The 15635-nt window shown below is 51.3% G+C and overlaps 1 protein-coding gene across 1 annotated transcript in view; it reads left to right on the top strand.

Annotated features, from left to right (window-relative positions):
- The window catches only part of PLXNA4 (plexin A4), a 472117-nt gene that overhangs the window by 429047 nt on the left and 27435 nt on the right, over positions 1–15635 (top strand). The window contains exons 23-25 of the mRNA XM_061165826.1: positions 666–732; positions 1459–1605; positions 6631–6790. Coding sequence (XP_061021809.1) covers positions 666–732; positions 1459–1605; positions 6631–6790 — 374 coding nt within the window. The remainder of the gene's footprint in view (positions 1–665; positions 733–1458; positions 1606–6630; positions 6791–15635) is intronic.

Genomic DNA, 15635 nt, shown 5'->3' with positions numbered 1-15635 from the left:
GCGATATGTGACTATTTAAATCTAAGTTAAAGTAAATAAAATTTAAAATTCCGCCTCTCCCCATATCACGTCCTCTATGGCTGGTGGCTACCAGGTTGGACAACACAGAAAGTGCTCTTGGACAGTTGGAAATGATGCTCTAGCATGTTCTCACAGAAACTCGCTGAGGAGCCTACACCCAGAAAGTTATCTCCCAGCTTGGTAGGCAAAGCTTATCTTATTAATTACCTTAATCATTATGATGTGTCTAGGAGTCCATGGAACTCAGGTATCCCTTCTTGTTGTTCAGTTGCTCAGTCATGTCCAACTTTGCCATAATATGGACTGTAGTACACCAGGCTTCCCTGTCCTTCACTATCTCCAGGAATTTGCTCATACTCATGTTCACTGAGTTGATGACGCCATCCAACCAACTCATCCCATCGCCCCCCTTCACCTCCTGCTTTCAATCACTCCGAGCATCAGAGTCTTTTCCAATGAGTCGGCTCTTTGCATCAGGCGGCCAAAGTATTGGAGCTTCCAGATATCCCTTATGGTCTTAAGATTTCTCAAAACCTTAAGCAGCAAGATCCAAGTAGATTCGTCCTGCCCTCCTGCCCTTGAGGTCTGACCAGCTGCCTCTGTCTCTGTCTTGCTCTGTTGGGTCCCTCTGTGACTGCTGCCAGGACTGAATCGGTGGCTGAGAAGATGTTGACCAACTGGTTCACTTTCCTGCTCTACAAGTTCCTCAAGGTATGACTGGATGCGGGAGGGAATCTCTGGGCCTGCCTCAGCTTCCCCACCAGCCTGGGCACCAACCTGCAAGCTCCCAAGTTCACAGATACCAGGACCTTGCTCCTAGAATCCCAATAAGAAATGGCATTTCCCTCATCATAGTCATGGAGGGAACAGGCTCCTGACCATCTCAGGAGGCAGAGCCCCACAGTCAGGCCTGGCTTGAGAGGCACGGTCCCCACTTTCTCCCAGGTAAGGGGAGATGAGCTCTAAGAATACCCTTGCATTCCCATTGCAAGCTGAAGACAGTTCACCCTTCTTTTCCTCTTGCTCTCCTCCTGCCCTGGCCCCAGCTTCAGGCTTACTGATGCTGATGAGGGCTCTGGGCAGGTATTGAAGCATGTGTGGGGGCAGTTAAGCTGCAGATGTGACTGGGAGGCAGAAGAGCTGCTTGGCCTCCAATTACTGACTTGTAAGGAATTCACGCCACTGAGGACTGACCTCTGTCCCTTGATGGGGTAGCAGAGAAAGCAGGGTGCAGGGGGGAACTGGGAGAGGGACAGACAGGGGTGAGGGGCCAGAAACATGAAGACAGGGCTCTAGAACAGAAGTGGGAAAGAGCAAGAGGGGGAGCAGGAGAGAAGACAGAGAAGTGGGAAGCAGCCCCCTGGAGAGACAGAGACCATGGGAGGCCAGGCTCTGCACATCTGGGGTCCTCCCAGCATGGCTCTCCTCCATGTACAGGAGTGTGCCGGGGAGCCCCTCTTCTCGCTGTTCTGTGCCATCAAGCAGCAGATGGAGAAGGGGCCCATCGATGCCATCACGGGCGAAGCTCGCTACTCTCTGAGTGAGGACAAGCTCATCCGCCAGCAGATTGACTACAAGACCCTGGTAAGCCAGCCTCCCGGCTCCTCTTTGTGACTCTGATCCTGCCCTGGTCCTGTGCAGCCCCTGCCTGGCCCAGGGGATGCTGGGAATGCTGACAAGCCACCTCCCGGTCCCCACTGCACAGGGCCAGCCTGGCCTTCCCCCTGTGCATGGCACCACCCCGACTTCCTCATCCCACCACACCAGGGGACCAGTGGCTCCGAACGTATCTGGGCAACAGCCAGAGACCAACATACTTCCAGGCTGGTACCCTGGATTGTGAGGGGGTAATCCCTTGCTAAGAGCTGGCTGAGTGTGAGCCCAAGGAATGATGCTTTCTCAACAGTTTCTCCCAGTGGAGAACCCACACTTTGCAGATCAGTTCCAAACAGGTAGCAGGTTGATGATGAAGGAGGAGAAGCCAGAAATAGTTGCTCATGGTCCCGAAGCCCACACTTGCATGACTCAGGCTATAGGATGGGATGCTAGGCTGGTCTGTCGGTTTAAGGTATGTGTCCAGGGAACAGATGGATACCTGTACCAACCCTCAGTCAAGCTTACACTCCCTTTCCTGCTAGAAACAGTTGTCCCCACAAAGCTCAGCACTTAGGAGCACGTGGTTTGGAACCAGGCAGACCTGGATTGGAGCCCTGATTCCTTCTGACCAGCTGGAGGATTTGGGTCATGACTCTTAAAAAAAAAAAATCACTGAGTTTGGGGTTTTTAGCTGAAAAAATAAGTGAAAAGTTAAGTCACTCAGTCGTGTTCAACCCTTTGTGACCCCATAGACTGTAGCCCACCAGGCTCCTCCATCCATGGGATTTTCTAGGCAAGAGTACTGGAGTGGGTTGCCATTTCCTAATAATAAAACAGGGATAATGGCACTATTTACCTCCCAGAGCTGTCCAGAAGATGGAGTGTGATCAGGTGTACAAAAGACCTGAGCCCAGGGTCAAGGTTCCCCACTGCTGGCGCATGTGAGTCCTGCTCCTCTTTCCCCCATGACTGTCTGCTGGTGCCCAGGCCTGGCTTTCCAGGCCAGGGAGCTGACTCTTGGACTTTTCTGGGAGAGAGCTCTGATCTCCCACCAGGCCTTCTCCAGGAAAGAGGAAAGAAGGTAGAAGAAGTGAGTGAAAGTAGCTCAGTCACATCTGACTCTTTGCGACCCCATGAACTATACAGTCCTTGGAATTCTCCAGGCCAGAATACTGGAGTGGCTAGCCTTTACCTTCTCCGGGGGATCTTCCCAACCCAGGGATCAAACCCAGATCTCCCGCATTACAGGTGGATGAGATCCACCACAAGGGAAGCCCGGAGTGAGAAAATGAGATAAAAGATAGCCGTGGAGGGTGATACATGGAGGCAGCACAAGAATGGAGATGGAAGAGACAGAAATGGACAGAGAATGTTGTTCAGTCACTAAGTTGTGTCCAATTCTTTGTGACCCCATGGACTGCAATACGCCAGGCTTCCCTGCCTTTCACTATATCCCAGAGTTTGCTCAAATTCATGTCTATTGAATCAGTGATGCCATCCAACCATCTTATCCTCTGTCGTTCCCTTTTCCTCTGCCCTCAATCTTTCCCAGCATCAGGGTCTTTTCCAATGAGTCAGTTCTTCTCTTCAGGTGGCCAAAGTTTTGGAGCTTCAGAATCAGTTCTCCCAATGAGTATTCAGGGTTGATTTCCTTTAGGATTGACTGGTTTTATCTCCTAACTGTCCAAGGGATTCTCAAGAGTCTTCTCCAGCACCACAATTTGAAAACATCAATTCTTTAGCACTCAGTCTTCTTTATGGTCCAGTTGGACCATAAAGAAGGACAGAGAATAGATGAGTTTAAAATGCACTTATCAGGAGGTGAGATACACAACAGCCTGAGGCAAGGCAGAACTGGGCAGAAGCCCTGAGCCAAGGATGAATCCCAGACCCCGAGGCCAGCTGGGGAGATCTCTCGGCCATTCTGAACGCAGCTGGTCCTGCTGGCTGGAAGTGTTGCAACCATGATGCACCTGTTCCACTCCATCCTCAGAGGGCCCTGGGGATCCCAACAGGCATCTCAATGAATCTGCCAGGATTAGCTCAGTTGACAAGGCTTCGAGGCAGCCATGTCTGAGTGAGGGCCCAGCTTCCTTGCTGTCGTGGTGGGCTCCAGGGGAGAGTTAGAGTCTCTGATTAATATGAGAAAGGGAAAAGAGAAAAAAAAAAACTTCCAAAAAGAGAGATGTGAATAGATTTCTTAATGAGCTAAAAAAACTCCTGTTGAAATGTCTCCTGCCTGGTCTCTCCCTCTCAGCTGCCTTTCTTTCCCATCTCATCAGCAGTTCCCCAATATTGAAGCCAACACAATGAGTTGCAATAACACTGTGTCCCCAAATTGCAGCATCCTTTATACCAGAGGCCAAACTATTGTTAGCACAACCAGCTTGGTTGCAGATGACTTGACTTCAAGAGATTGTGAGGAAATTGGAGTGGGTCAGGGAAGCGCATCCGCTGAGGTAGAAATACTTGGGGAAGAGGCACCGTGAGAGAAGGGGAAGGAAATTACCACTGCCTTGCCCAGAGGGAAAAAATGGCTGCTGGGACATTTAATAGCCACCCTCAGGCCTGTGAGAGGAAACCCCCTCCTGTGGAAGGGGGAGCAGCCTGGTCATTGGTGAGGAGGGGTCAGGAAGAAAGTGTGAGAGCAGCGGACAGGGCTGACCTGAGAATTGAGATGAAGGGGTCAAATAAAGTCCAGGACATCCTAGAATTCAGCATGGCTGGAGGAGCCCAGGGCACTGTGGGCCAACTGGTGGTAATCTCGTGCTGGGCGGGAGTGAAACAGGTGCCGAGAGGCTCTGGCAGGCGTCACTTGACAGTCAGTGCTGAGTGATGAATTAGATTGAACTTAGACTAGCATGCCTAGGACCCTGCTGCTGGGAGTGCCCAAGGGCCTAGCTGGGAGCCTGCTAGAGTACTGGGTGCTCACCTGGGAGCCTGCCTGAAAGCAGAGTCTTAGGCCCAGTCCTCCACCTCCCAAGTCAGAATCTGCATTTTAACAGAACCCTTTAGTAATGTGGGCTTCCCAGGTGGGTCAGATGGTAAAGAATCTGCCTGCAATGCAGGAGACCTGGGTTTGATCCCCGGGTCAGGAAGATCTCCTGGAGAAAGAAACAGCTACCCACTCCAGTATTCTGGCGTGGAGAATTCCATGGGCAGAAGAGCCTGGTGGGCTACAGCCCATGGGGTCGTAAAGAGTCAGATACGACTGAGCAACTAACACTTTATAACCATTTTAGTGATCCTAGTCACAGGAATGTTTGAGAAGCAATGACCTAGTAGAACAAACCCCAGGCAGTTTGCTCTGAAATAGCCCAGAGGCATGGGCATGGGGAAGGGAACTTCTGGGGGAGCTGGGGCTTAGCCTATGACTGGGAACTCTGTCCCTTGATGGGACCACTACTGCCTCTCCAGATGCCCTGAAGCACTCCACAAAGCTGTTTCCGTGGGGCCACCATGAATTCGAGGGGCAAGCAGAAATGTTGAGATGGGGGCGGGAGGGGAGGCAAACTCAGGTGGCAGCCTCTGCCTCGTGATCTCGCAGCCCGGATAAAGCTGTGATGTTGCCTGGGGAGATCAACTTCCCCCCTCCCAAGTGGCCCAAAGCATACGAGCCCAGGGCAGCACAGAGCAGCACAGATGGCCAGGCTGTGCTTGACCACTGAGGAGGCCCGGAGGGGGGCCCAGAAGGCTCTTGGAAGGGAGTGGTTTGGAGAGTGCAAGGAGTTGGGGGTGCATGGTCCCGAGTTCCTTCCACTGTTGTTTTCAATTTAAGATATTTTGAGGGTGAGAGTTTGGTTTTATAGATTTAGGAGGTTTTCTTCTTCTTAATGGAATAAGCATGTTCTGGTTTGAGCTCACAGCAGTCTGGTCGCTAATGAAACGCAGGCGTCCGGGGGCCAGGGCTCTGATTGCCGCCACATGGAGCAGGAGGGGGTGGGGGGAGGAAGGCCGTTGTCTGAATCTGCGAACCAGACATGCAGTTGGGAAATGGTTGTGGGGTGGGGGGTGGTGATGCAGTGAAAGTTCTGAGGAGGAAACGCAGAGAGGGCGCAGGGCGCAGGGTCAGGCAGAGGGTGCGGGAGCCCAGAATGGCAACTTGACAGCATCTGTGACCCACAGCACCCAGCCCGACCAGCTCTGGTCCCCCCACCCACCCACCACCAAGGATTCCACAGTCTCACCATGTAGAGAGAACCCACGCTGAGAACAGCAAGAGATGCAAAGCTGTTAGAAACGGTCCAGAACATTTTAAAAGAAAAAGTATAGCTTGGTGATTTAGACAGAGTCTTGACTTACCCGACTAGTTCCAAAAAGAGAACTTGAGGTCCTGAGCCAGAGTGGCCTCCGCCCCCAACTCCAGCTTTCAGGTTTGGGGCCAGGATGGGCTTGCAGGTGGCCTGAACCTACAATTTTTAGAGGGCATCTTTTTATTTTTTAAAGATCACATTAAGCTTCTTACAGATTCTCCAACCTCCAATCAGCCTGGAACCCACACAAAAATCCAAGCATATGAAATCTTTGGAGAAAGGAGCCAGCTTCCCATTAAAGTGTGAGAGACGGAGTGACCAGAAAGACAGACTGACACAGGGGGATGGGGCAGGGGTCTCAGAGGTGGGTGAGGGTCTGGGTGTACATGGAGATGGTGCCTAGTGCATGTGTGTGAGACAGTGGGGCATGCAATAGTGTCCGTTCTCAGACACATTGCCCCTCGCTGCCTCCTCCTGCTCAGACATCGCTCCCTTTGATAAATCAGGGTTTTAATGGAGTCTGTTGTGATGAGGAATCAAACACACAGCTCCTACTCTTGCAGTGACACAGAGGCCATGGTACCTTCCTGTTGCTCGCGGGGATGGGAAGGGAGGAGGGCTTAGCTGGGGTCACCCTACCCTACTCCAGTCCAGCCCGCAGAGATGGGAGCCCTTCTGGGGAGGACCTCAGGCTGCTGCTGGCGATCCCGGGGCCCTCCATGCTGCCCTCCCCACGCACCTCCTCTCCCCACCCCACCAGGTCCTAAGCTGTGTCAACCCCGACAACGCCAACAGTCCCGAGGTCCCAGTGAAGATCCTCAACTGCGACACCATTACTCAGGTCAAGGAGAAGATTCTGGACGCCATCTTCAAGAACGTACCCTGCTCCCACCGGCCCAAAGCTGCAGACATGGACCTAGGTGAGTAAGCAGCCCACCCAGGAGGCTGTACTGTGACTGGTCAGAAGCCCCTCCTACCCACCAGTGGAGTCAGGGTGCACGGAGCAGGTATGCACGGCCCCCGGGAGCCCAGGGGCTGCCTCTTCATGGCCACTTAGTGAGAAATAAGCAGAGAGGGGACCACAGTCTGCTGGCGATCTGACTGCCTCTTGGGTCTTTCGAGCAGCAGAGGGGTGGCAGTGGAGGTGTCATGTCTGCAGCAAAGATTTAGCCTGAATCTGCGTGGCCCAAGGTCTTGCCACCACCTTCTCTGTGCCCCCAGGCCTTTCCCTTTGCCTCTGTGCTGTGCCTCTAATTTTTGCTGACTACCAAAAACAGGAGGGATCTGGGTCAGTGATGGAGGAAGGATAGAGAAAAATGAGATATGACAGCCTACCGTGGAGCAGGGTGACATTTTATTTGAATGTTCCATGAATAGATCGCATAGCCTATATAAACAAGGGCTTGCCACTTAGGGCCAGCTGAACTTAGATCCAGTTACAGCTTGCCTGAGTGTTTAATAAGACACTCAGCGACCTGGGGAAATCCTAGTGGGGAGCCCCAGGCTCCAAAGAGGCCAGGGCTGAAGAGAGGCAGTTTGGCATCATGGATCAGCATCACACCTGCCTGAGTTTGGATCCTGGTTCCATTGAGTTCTGTGTAACCTTGGTCTAGTTACTTAACCTTTCTGTCCCTTAGTTTCCTTGCCTATAAAATGGAGATAAATACTAGTGCCTGCCTCACTGTAAGAATGAAAGGAGAAAATACATATAGAAGCTTTTAATGCACTGCCTGGTCCATAGTACCTCCCAGGAAGTATTGGCCACTAATATTACTGATTATGAAGATAATACTGGTGAGGAAATGGTATGTGTCTGTTTGTTGATCCTGGGCATGGAGGGAAAGGTGTCTATGTGTGTACATGGTTGAGTCTGGAAATTCATGGCAACATAGAAGGAAGAAGACCTCCAGAGGCCCCTAATGCATCCATCTGGCCTCTAAGCTGGCTTCAGCTAAGCCACCCAAGGCAGATGGGCATCTGTGCTATTTCTAAAATCCACGGGGAATTTTCATGCCCTCCCACTGCCTTGCCATCCACCCCACTCCCCAAATTCTGATGCCTAAAGACTCAGGATCAGGAAGTTCACTCACCTCAATTCTTACTGCTTCCCTTCCCCCCTCCACCTCTCCTCTTGGTTGGCTCTTGGCAGGATGTGTTTGGCCCTGTGCCCGAAGCTTGGCAGCCCAGAGAGAAGAGACTGACCGAGCACATTCTTCCCTTCCCTTTGGAACTGTCTCTGTGTATGTTGTTTCTGGGACAAGGAGGAAGCATCTGTGAGATCTTCAGAGTATAGGGTACCAGGAAAGTGTGTCCCCAGCGCTGGTCCCTAGAGTTGGAGTGGCCATTTGTGTCTGTGGTGGGGGGTGGAATCTGCTGCCAGGAAGATCTCACAGACTGATGGAGTCAACGGCTCAGTTATAGAACCAGTGGGAGAGAAGATAGTGCCAGGGAAGGAAGACCCCCATGTCCCTACCCCCAAGCAATTAAGTGGGCTGATCAATAGGTCTGCCAGGGAGAATTGAGTTCACTAGGGTCACCAGGTAGTATTTACCATGCCTTTTATTCATCTGTGAGAGCCATGGCTTGTCAAAGTCCTTATCTACAATATGCTAGGCCAGGAGAGCCCTGGCCTAGCAGGACCAAGAGGAGGAACTATTACAAGAACCTTTATCTTCATGCTGGAAGGTGAGTTTCAAAAGCTTGTGCCTTAGTTTAGAATATGGCAAGAGCTCAGTGGGTGGGTGCGTATAGAACCATGTACTTCTGGTGCTTGGGAATGGGCTGACCTCCCATGGGGGAGAGAGACCATGTCATGGCTGGTAGGTAGATATTGCTCAGGATCAACCGTCCCCACCTGGAAGCCACACACCCAGAGCTTAGGAGGGGGAAGGGCTGCTTTAACTTTAGAACACTTGTTGGGTGCAAGTCTAGCAAAGCAGATTGTTAATTAAAGGATATAATGACTTTGGAGTGGAGGCAGCAGTATCCAAAGCAGCCATGGCCACTTCCTGCCATCCACTTCCTGCTATCTACTTCCTGCTATCCACTTCCTGCCATCCACCTCCTGTTGTCCACTTCCTGCCATCCACTATGAGTGAAGGAAGTCTGAGGGCTGTGCAGCAAACAGGGCCCACCCAAGAGTTGCTACTCTCTCAAGCTAGAGGCTGTTCAGACTAGGGGTATGGTGCTCACTGGGTCCCAAGAGGGCAAAGGAGCCATCTTTCTCATCACAGGAGCTGCTGGGGAAGATGCAGCATCACTGGACGGACGAGGCCTCACAGCAGTCAGGGTAAAGGGGAGAAACCAAAGGAAGGAGACAGTTTGAGCATCTGGGGCCTCCTCCTCCTGGGGAAGTGGTGTCATATTGAACTTCTTACAAAGGCCTCCCATGATGGATGCTCTTCTGAGGAATTTCCTTCTTTTCTATTAAGTGCAGGGTCTGGAGCCATCCCCACAACTCTGGTCTTCTTTCTACCAAAGCCAGATTCCATAACAAAGAAAATAGGACCTCCTCAGAAACCCAAATGCTTCTTCCACAAGATTTGCTTCCACTCAGTTGCATGGCCCCCATGGGGAGAGAGAGGCAAGGCAAGTTTTTCCCACTGTGTAGGTGAAAGTGCTTTGAAAGCCTGAAAGCAGTTTACAAATATAAGGTGAGACTGTTAGCAAAACTTCATCTGTGCCAAAGGGACACATGGGCTTCCCCAGTGGCTCAGCAGTAAAGAATCTGCCTGCTATGCAGGAGATGCAGACAGGAGACGTGAGTGCAATCCCTGGGTTGGGAAGATCCCCTGGAAAAAGGAAATGGCAACCCTTTCCAGTATTCTTGCCTGGAAAATCCCAATCCATGGGGTCACAAAGAGTTGGACACAACTGGACAACTAAAAACAACAGCAACAAAGGGACACAGAGCATGTAGGCATAGAGTAGACTGTGCGCCACATGCATTGGAGGCCAGACAGCCGAGCATACCCCTCCACTTCATTTCCCTCCATGCCACCTCTTTCCATAGCTGAGGGCATTGGGCAAAGACTGCCTTCCCCCTCCTGGCAAGGCATGGACATCTGTCCCAGGCCAGCTTAGAAGGAAGCAAAGACATTTTAAACCACCTCTGTAATTACCCTAAGTACATCCAGCCCCAACCCCTTCCCCCTGCCTTTCATCATCACTGTGGTGCCTGGCTTGGCCTAGTCCCCCATTTCCAATGCTTCTGTTCATTGTTCCTGGGACTGAAGCTCTCCTACCCTGCCCATTCCACCAGCTTCTCCAGGCATTGAGGAGCCAAGATGGGGAACTGTATTAGCCAGCATTCTCCAGAAAAACAGAACCAATGGGATGGGATATGTTTATATAGAGAAAGCTTATTTGAAGGAATTGGTTCCTGCAGTTATGGAGGATTTCATTAATAAAGGACAAGGAGGAATCTGTTTGGGCTGCCATAATGGAATACCATAGCCTGCTTGGCTTATAAACAACAGAAAATAATTTATCACAATTCTGGCAGCTGAGAAGTCCAAGATCAAGGGGTCATAAGATTTAGTGTCCAGTGAGAACCCACTTCCTGGTTCATAGATGGCCATCCTCTTATTGGGACTATATGTGACAGAAAGTAGGCAAGAAAACATGTGTTCAGTTGCTCAATCATGTCCAACTCTTTGTAGCCCCGTGAACTGTAGCCCACCAGGCTCCTCTGTTCATGGGATTTTCCAGGCAAGAGTACTGGAGTGGGTTGCCATTTTCTTCTCCAGGGAGCATTCTGGGATCCTCTTTACAAGGGCACTAATCCCATTCATGAGGGCTCCACCCTTATGACCTCAGGCACCCTCCAAAGGCCCCACTCTAAATGCGATCTCATTGAGGGTTAGGAGTCAACCTATGAATTCTGGGGGGATACAAACATTCAGTGTCTAGCGTGAAGGCTGGTAAGTCCAAAATATATGGGGAAGGCCAGCAGGCTGGAGACCCAGAGAGGAGCCATGTTACAGTTCAAGTCCAAAGGCATCTGCTGCAGAATTCCCTCCTGCTCAGGGGAGGTCAGTCTTTTCTTCTACTCAGCCCTTCACCTAATTAGAAGAGGTCCACCTACATTATGGAGGGCAATTTGCTTTACTCAAAGCCAACCAATTTAAATATTAATGTCATCCAAAAACACCCTCACAGAAACATCCAGAATAGTTTTTGACCAGTTATCTGGGTGGGTACTGTGGCCCAGACAAGTTGACATATGATAGAACTAACCATTGTAAGAATCAAAGCAAAGGACACAGAACCTGCTTTCTTTCAGTCTCTTAGAATCTAGGGAAGGGAAGATATCCCAGGGCAGAAGTTAAGGACTATGCTGGGGCAAGTGGGCCTTGGGAGCTTTGAAAGCACAGTGCTAGGGCTCCCTGCTTTGTTATATGTGAGGCCATCCTTGTCAAGTTGATGCCCCTTTCCACCCACAGGTATTGGTTATAGGTACTCTCTTATACCAGACTTAAGTGGTGGCTCAGTGATAAAGAATCTGCCTGCCAATGTAGGATCCCTGGGTCGGGGAGATCTCCTGGAGAGGGTCATGGCAACCTGCTCCAGTATTCTTGCTGGGAAATCCCATGGACAGAGGATCCTGGTGAGCTACCATCCATGGGGTCACAGAGTCAGACACAACTGAGCGACTAAACAAATCACAACCCTGTTACACCCCCAAACTCCTCAACCAATGTACCCTAAGAGCCTACCCTGGGGAAATGCCTGGAACAGAGGGAGCCACACGGCTAGGAATTCCTCACTTCTTCACACAGTAGCAGGAGGCTGGACACTGCTCTTTCTGAGCCAAGGGACTCTTGTCTCCTCTGTTCATTCCCCAGAGGACATAATTGATGCCATTCTGTTCCACTGCACAGGAGGAGACTCTGTAGCTCAGAAAGGCACAGAGCCTGGGCCCTGGTCACACAGCAGAAAGTGAAGAGAACAACCACTCCCTTCCCACACAAGCTCCTCCACAGGCCATGACCTCCCAGTTCCTCTGGTTTAATGCAAATGCCCCATCAATAGCCCCAGAAATCCGCCACCCCTTCTGTCTGAAAGGGTATATTTTTTTCAAATAAGTAATTCCTGTATGCAACAAAAAGATACACTATCTTCTGAGTGAAATATAAAGAGTTCACAGCAGCTGTCGCCCCAGTTTGCATTTTTTGCTGCACCTGATGGGAAGGACAGATAAAGATAATGGGATTTTTTTTTTTCTTTTTTATGTCACCTCCTTCTCTCCCTGGAAGGTGGAAGTATAACAAATTGGATTGTGAATGTGTCTGTCCTTTGTGCTTGGAGCCTGGAGTAGGGCAGGGGGCTGCAGGCAGAGCTGTGAAGAGGTCAGAGCCAGCACTTTTCCCTTGGTGATGTGCATATGAATACCTGGGTCACCTTTCCTGCCTGTGTCACCTTCCTCCTTCCAGCCGCCCATCCCTTGCCTCTTAACTCTTTTTTGACACAGAACCGTGGAGCACCACCAGAGCCTCCATATTATTCCATCTTCAAGAATATCCATTAAGCTCTAGCTCACCTCTCTTAAACCGAGAAGCAGAGTCCAGCCCGCTTTTTCCCTTAGCTCTCCAGACTTCCCCAAAGTGACAACGAGCTGGTGCACAACACTTTACAGTTTGCAAGGACCTAGGGCTTGACAGTAGACGGCACTGTTCGATTTAGGGATTTCTTCTTTTAAACACCACATTTCCTAGTTCACTTATTTTATATTTTAGAACTTGCTCTCACCATAAAATGATTCCTCTTTTAGCAAATCATATTTAGATGCTCCCCTCCCCAATTCCTGAGTCAATTTCCCAACTATTTGCGTTGATACTGATTCTGTTCTGGCCTTTCCCCCACCTCTTCCCCGAAGCTGCTCCCTCGCACAGTTCGGAGTGGCTGGGTGCCGGGGGCATCCGGGCTCCCTGCCAGGTGTTCTCCTTGAGGCTCACCTGCAGACAGGTGTGCGGCAGGAGAGTTCTGTCTCCTCCTCTAGCCTTCTGCTCGGGACCCTGGTTTGGGAGGTAGAGAGGAACCTGGGCAGGCTGGCGTGTGTGCCTGCTGAGACCCTGCTCAGCACCCGGCAGGGAAGAAAGGCAGCCTGGGGTGGGAGTGCAGGCAACTAGTTCTGAAGTTGGTTCCCTGTGGATCAGAAGGGTTGACTCAGCCAGTTCTAACCAGCCTGCTGGGCACCTCCTTCATCCCTCCAGCTCACCCCCCTCCTAAAGTTTCCTGTAATGGCTCTGAGGAGAGAGGCTGATGCAAAGATGGGACTGGGGGCTGGGGCAGGCAGAGTTTGGTGGCTGCAGAGCCTTAGGGGGAGAAATGAGGTACCTGTGTGAGTGTGTATGTGCGTGCGTGTGTACATATGTGTGACTATGCATGCGTGTGTGTGCACCTGTCTGCATGCATGCCATGAGGCCCTGAGCTAGTGAGGGGATCATGCTTCCAGGGGGTTTCCCTCTCCGAGTGATACCTGCTGGTGGGTGGGGGACCTTCCAGGAGCCAGACCAGTTATATACTGGGTGCCAGTGTTTCAGTGTTTCCTCCAGGGTTGGCCTGCAGATAAACCCCTCCTTCCTCTACACCTCAGCTCCCCACTATTCCTCCAGACCCATGCTGCTCCCACCCCTTCTTCTCCAAGAACCTCCAGGTAACATCCTATCTCTTGAGCATCCCACCCCACCCCACCCCCGCCTTTGGCCAGGTCTTCCCCTTCTTGGGCAGGGCCCCCCCCCCTTTCATCCACCCCCATCTCTGGTTTTCCAGCTCAACCCTAGATGCCTTAGACACCAGGCTAAGATATTAGTAAGGTAATGGTATTCCAGACCTTTCTTAACTCAGTTCCGAACTTCCTTCCTTCCCATAAGGACTCATCCTCATGGATCCCTAGAAATGTCATAGAAGTGGCACCTGTGGACCAGAACACCTCCCTGGCCCCCAATACCCCTCTACCCGCTCCCTCTTCTGGGTCTGATCACCCGGTCCTGTGGACCTTTGTTTTCCGGCATAGCCTTCTACACAGAGGCCTTCAGGGGTCAGAGCTTTCGTGTTAGGAAGTTTTCTTGCTTACCTGTGTGATGCCCTGCCAGCACAGTGCCAAGCACACCGTGGGCACTCAGTTTTGAGTGAGTGAGGCTACAGCTCTAACACTTTCTGGGTGTGGATTCTCACCATGGTGGCCATAGGAGATGCCTCCTGTGTCCTAGTCCGGGGGGAGCAGGGAGATGACCTGGTCCAGTGTGGGCATGGTGAGGAGTCCCTGTCTCGGGATTCACTGGGTCCATCACTGAGCTCACATCATTTGGTGCCTTGAGGCATTTTCCAGTCTCACTGTGCCCCGTGGGCAGCTGGGCATTCATCCAGAGGACGCTGGCCATTGGCCCAGCTGTCACTTTGCCCCTCGGCTGTTCTAACGGGGTCACCTGGTACACAGCAAGGTGTGGACACAAAAGAGAGATATTTTTAGTGCTGTTTTCATAGGCAAGACAGAAAGAGCCTATTTGGTGGAAAGAATGCTGAACCTGGGATGAGGAGACCTGGATTCTGTTGATTTCCATTACTGTTACTAGGACTAAGCCTATGTTGAATATGCAGAAGTACCCAGAGCACAAAATTAGATATGACCTTTTTCGGGGGCCTCGTGACCTGACCAGCCGCCCACACTGCCAAGGACACCAGACCTGAAGACTGCAGGTCTGCCTTACCCTCAACTGGCCCAGCCCGCCCTTCAGGCTCCCTACCACTGGGTAGGGATGAGGGTTCATGAAGCTAGCCATGCAGTTTGTGGGCTGGACTCTTCCTGGGACAGAGGGAAGCCAGCAGCTTTGATCTTTGACCTTGGCTGTTCCTGGTCCCAGTGTGAGCTCCACAGCCCCCACCTCTGTCAAGAGTAGGTCTGGAAGGAGCACAGGAGCATTCCAGAAAGAGGAGCCTACCCTGTTTGATTTTCTTGAGATACCCCATGGTGAGTCTGGGGAAAGAGAGGCCCCAACTGGTTTGGATATGGGGTTTCAGGAAAGGAAGGAAAAGAGTGACATGGAAATGACATGTGTTCAGGCCACAGGTGAGCTTAAGGACCCTGGGCAGAGAAGAGTGAGTTTGAGGGATGGGTTTAGCCCACTTATGTCACTTGGTGCCTGGGACTCCCTGCCCTCATGTTGCATCCACACTCTTCCATTCCGGGTCAGCTGGGCAGGCTACCCACGGGCTCTCCTCTTCCCTGCATGTCCCGGGATGGAGCTGCCAACACCAGGCTCCCATATTTCTGGGGTTCATTCTTCAGGATTGGTTTGGAGATGGGACAGAGGTTTTCACTTTTTCACCTTTCTGATATTTCGGGGGGGAAAACCACATAGCATCTTTCCTGTAGGAGAAGAATAAAAGAACAGACTTGAGAGATCTAAGAGAGCTTCCCTCGTGGCTCAAATGGTAAAGAGTCTGCCTGCAGTACAGGAGACCTAGCTTCAATCCCTTGGTCGGGATCTCCTGGAGAAGGGACTGGCTACCCACTCCAGTATTCTTGCCTGGAGAATTCCACAGACAGAGAAGCCTGGTGGGCTACAGTCCATGGGGTCACAAAGAGGTCGGACACGACTGAGCAACTGACACTTCACTCGAGAGATCTGAAAGCAGGACTAAGTGTTCTCCAGATTTCTATAATCATATTGGCATTTGGAGGAACATTCTTAACTTTTTGAGATAATTGCCAAAAAGGCAATAGTCATTGCCTTCCTGCTGCCCGCTGGCACCCCACCAGAT

Source organism: Dama dama, chromosome 18, assembly GCF_033118175.1.
Source record: "Dama dama isolate Ldn47 chromosome 18, ASM3311817v1, whole genome shotgun sequence".
Taxonomy (NCBI): Eukaryota; Metazoa; Chordata; class Mammalia; order Artiodactyla; family Cervidae; genus Dama; species Dama dama.
The sequence above is the reverse complement of the archived record's forward strand: the minus strand, read 5'-3'. Positions and strand labels throughout refer to the sequence as shown.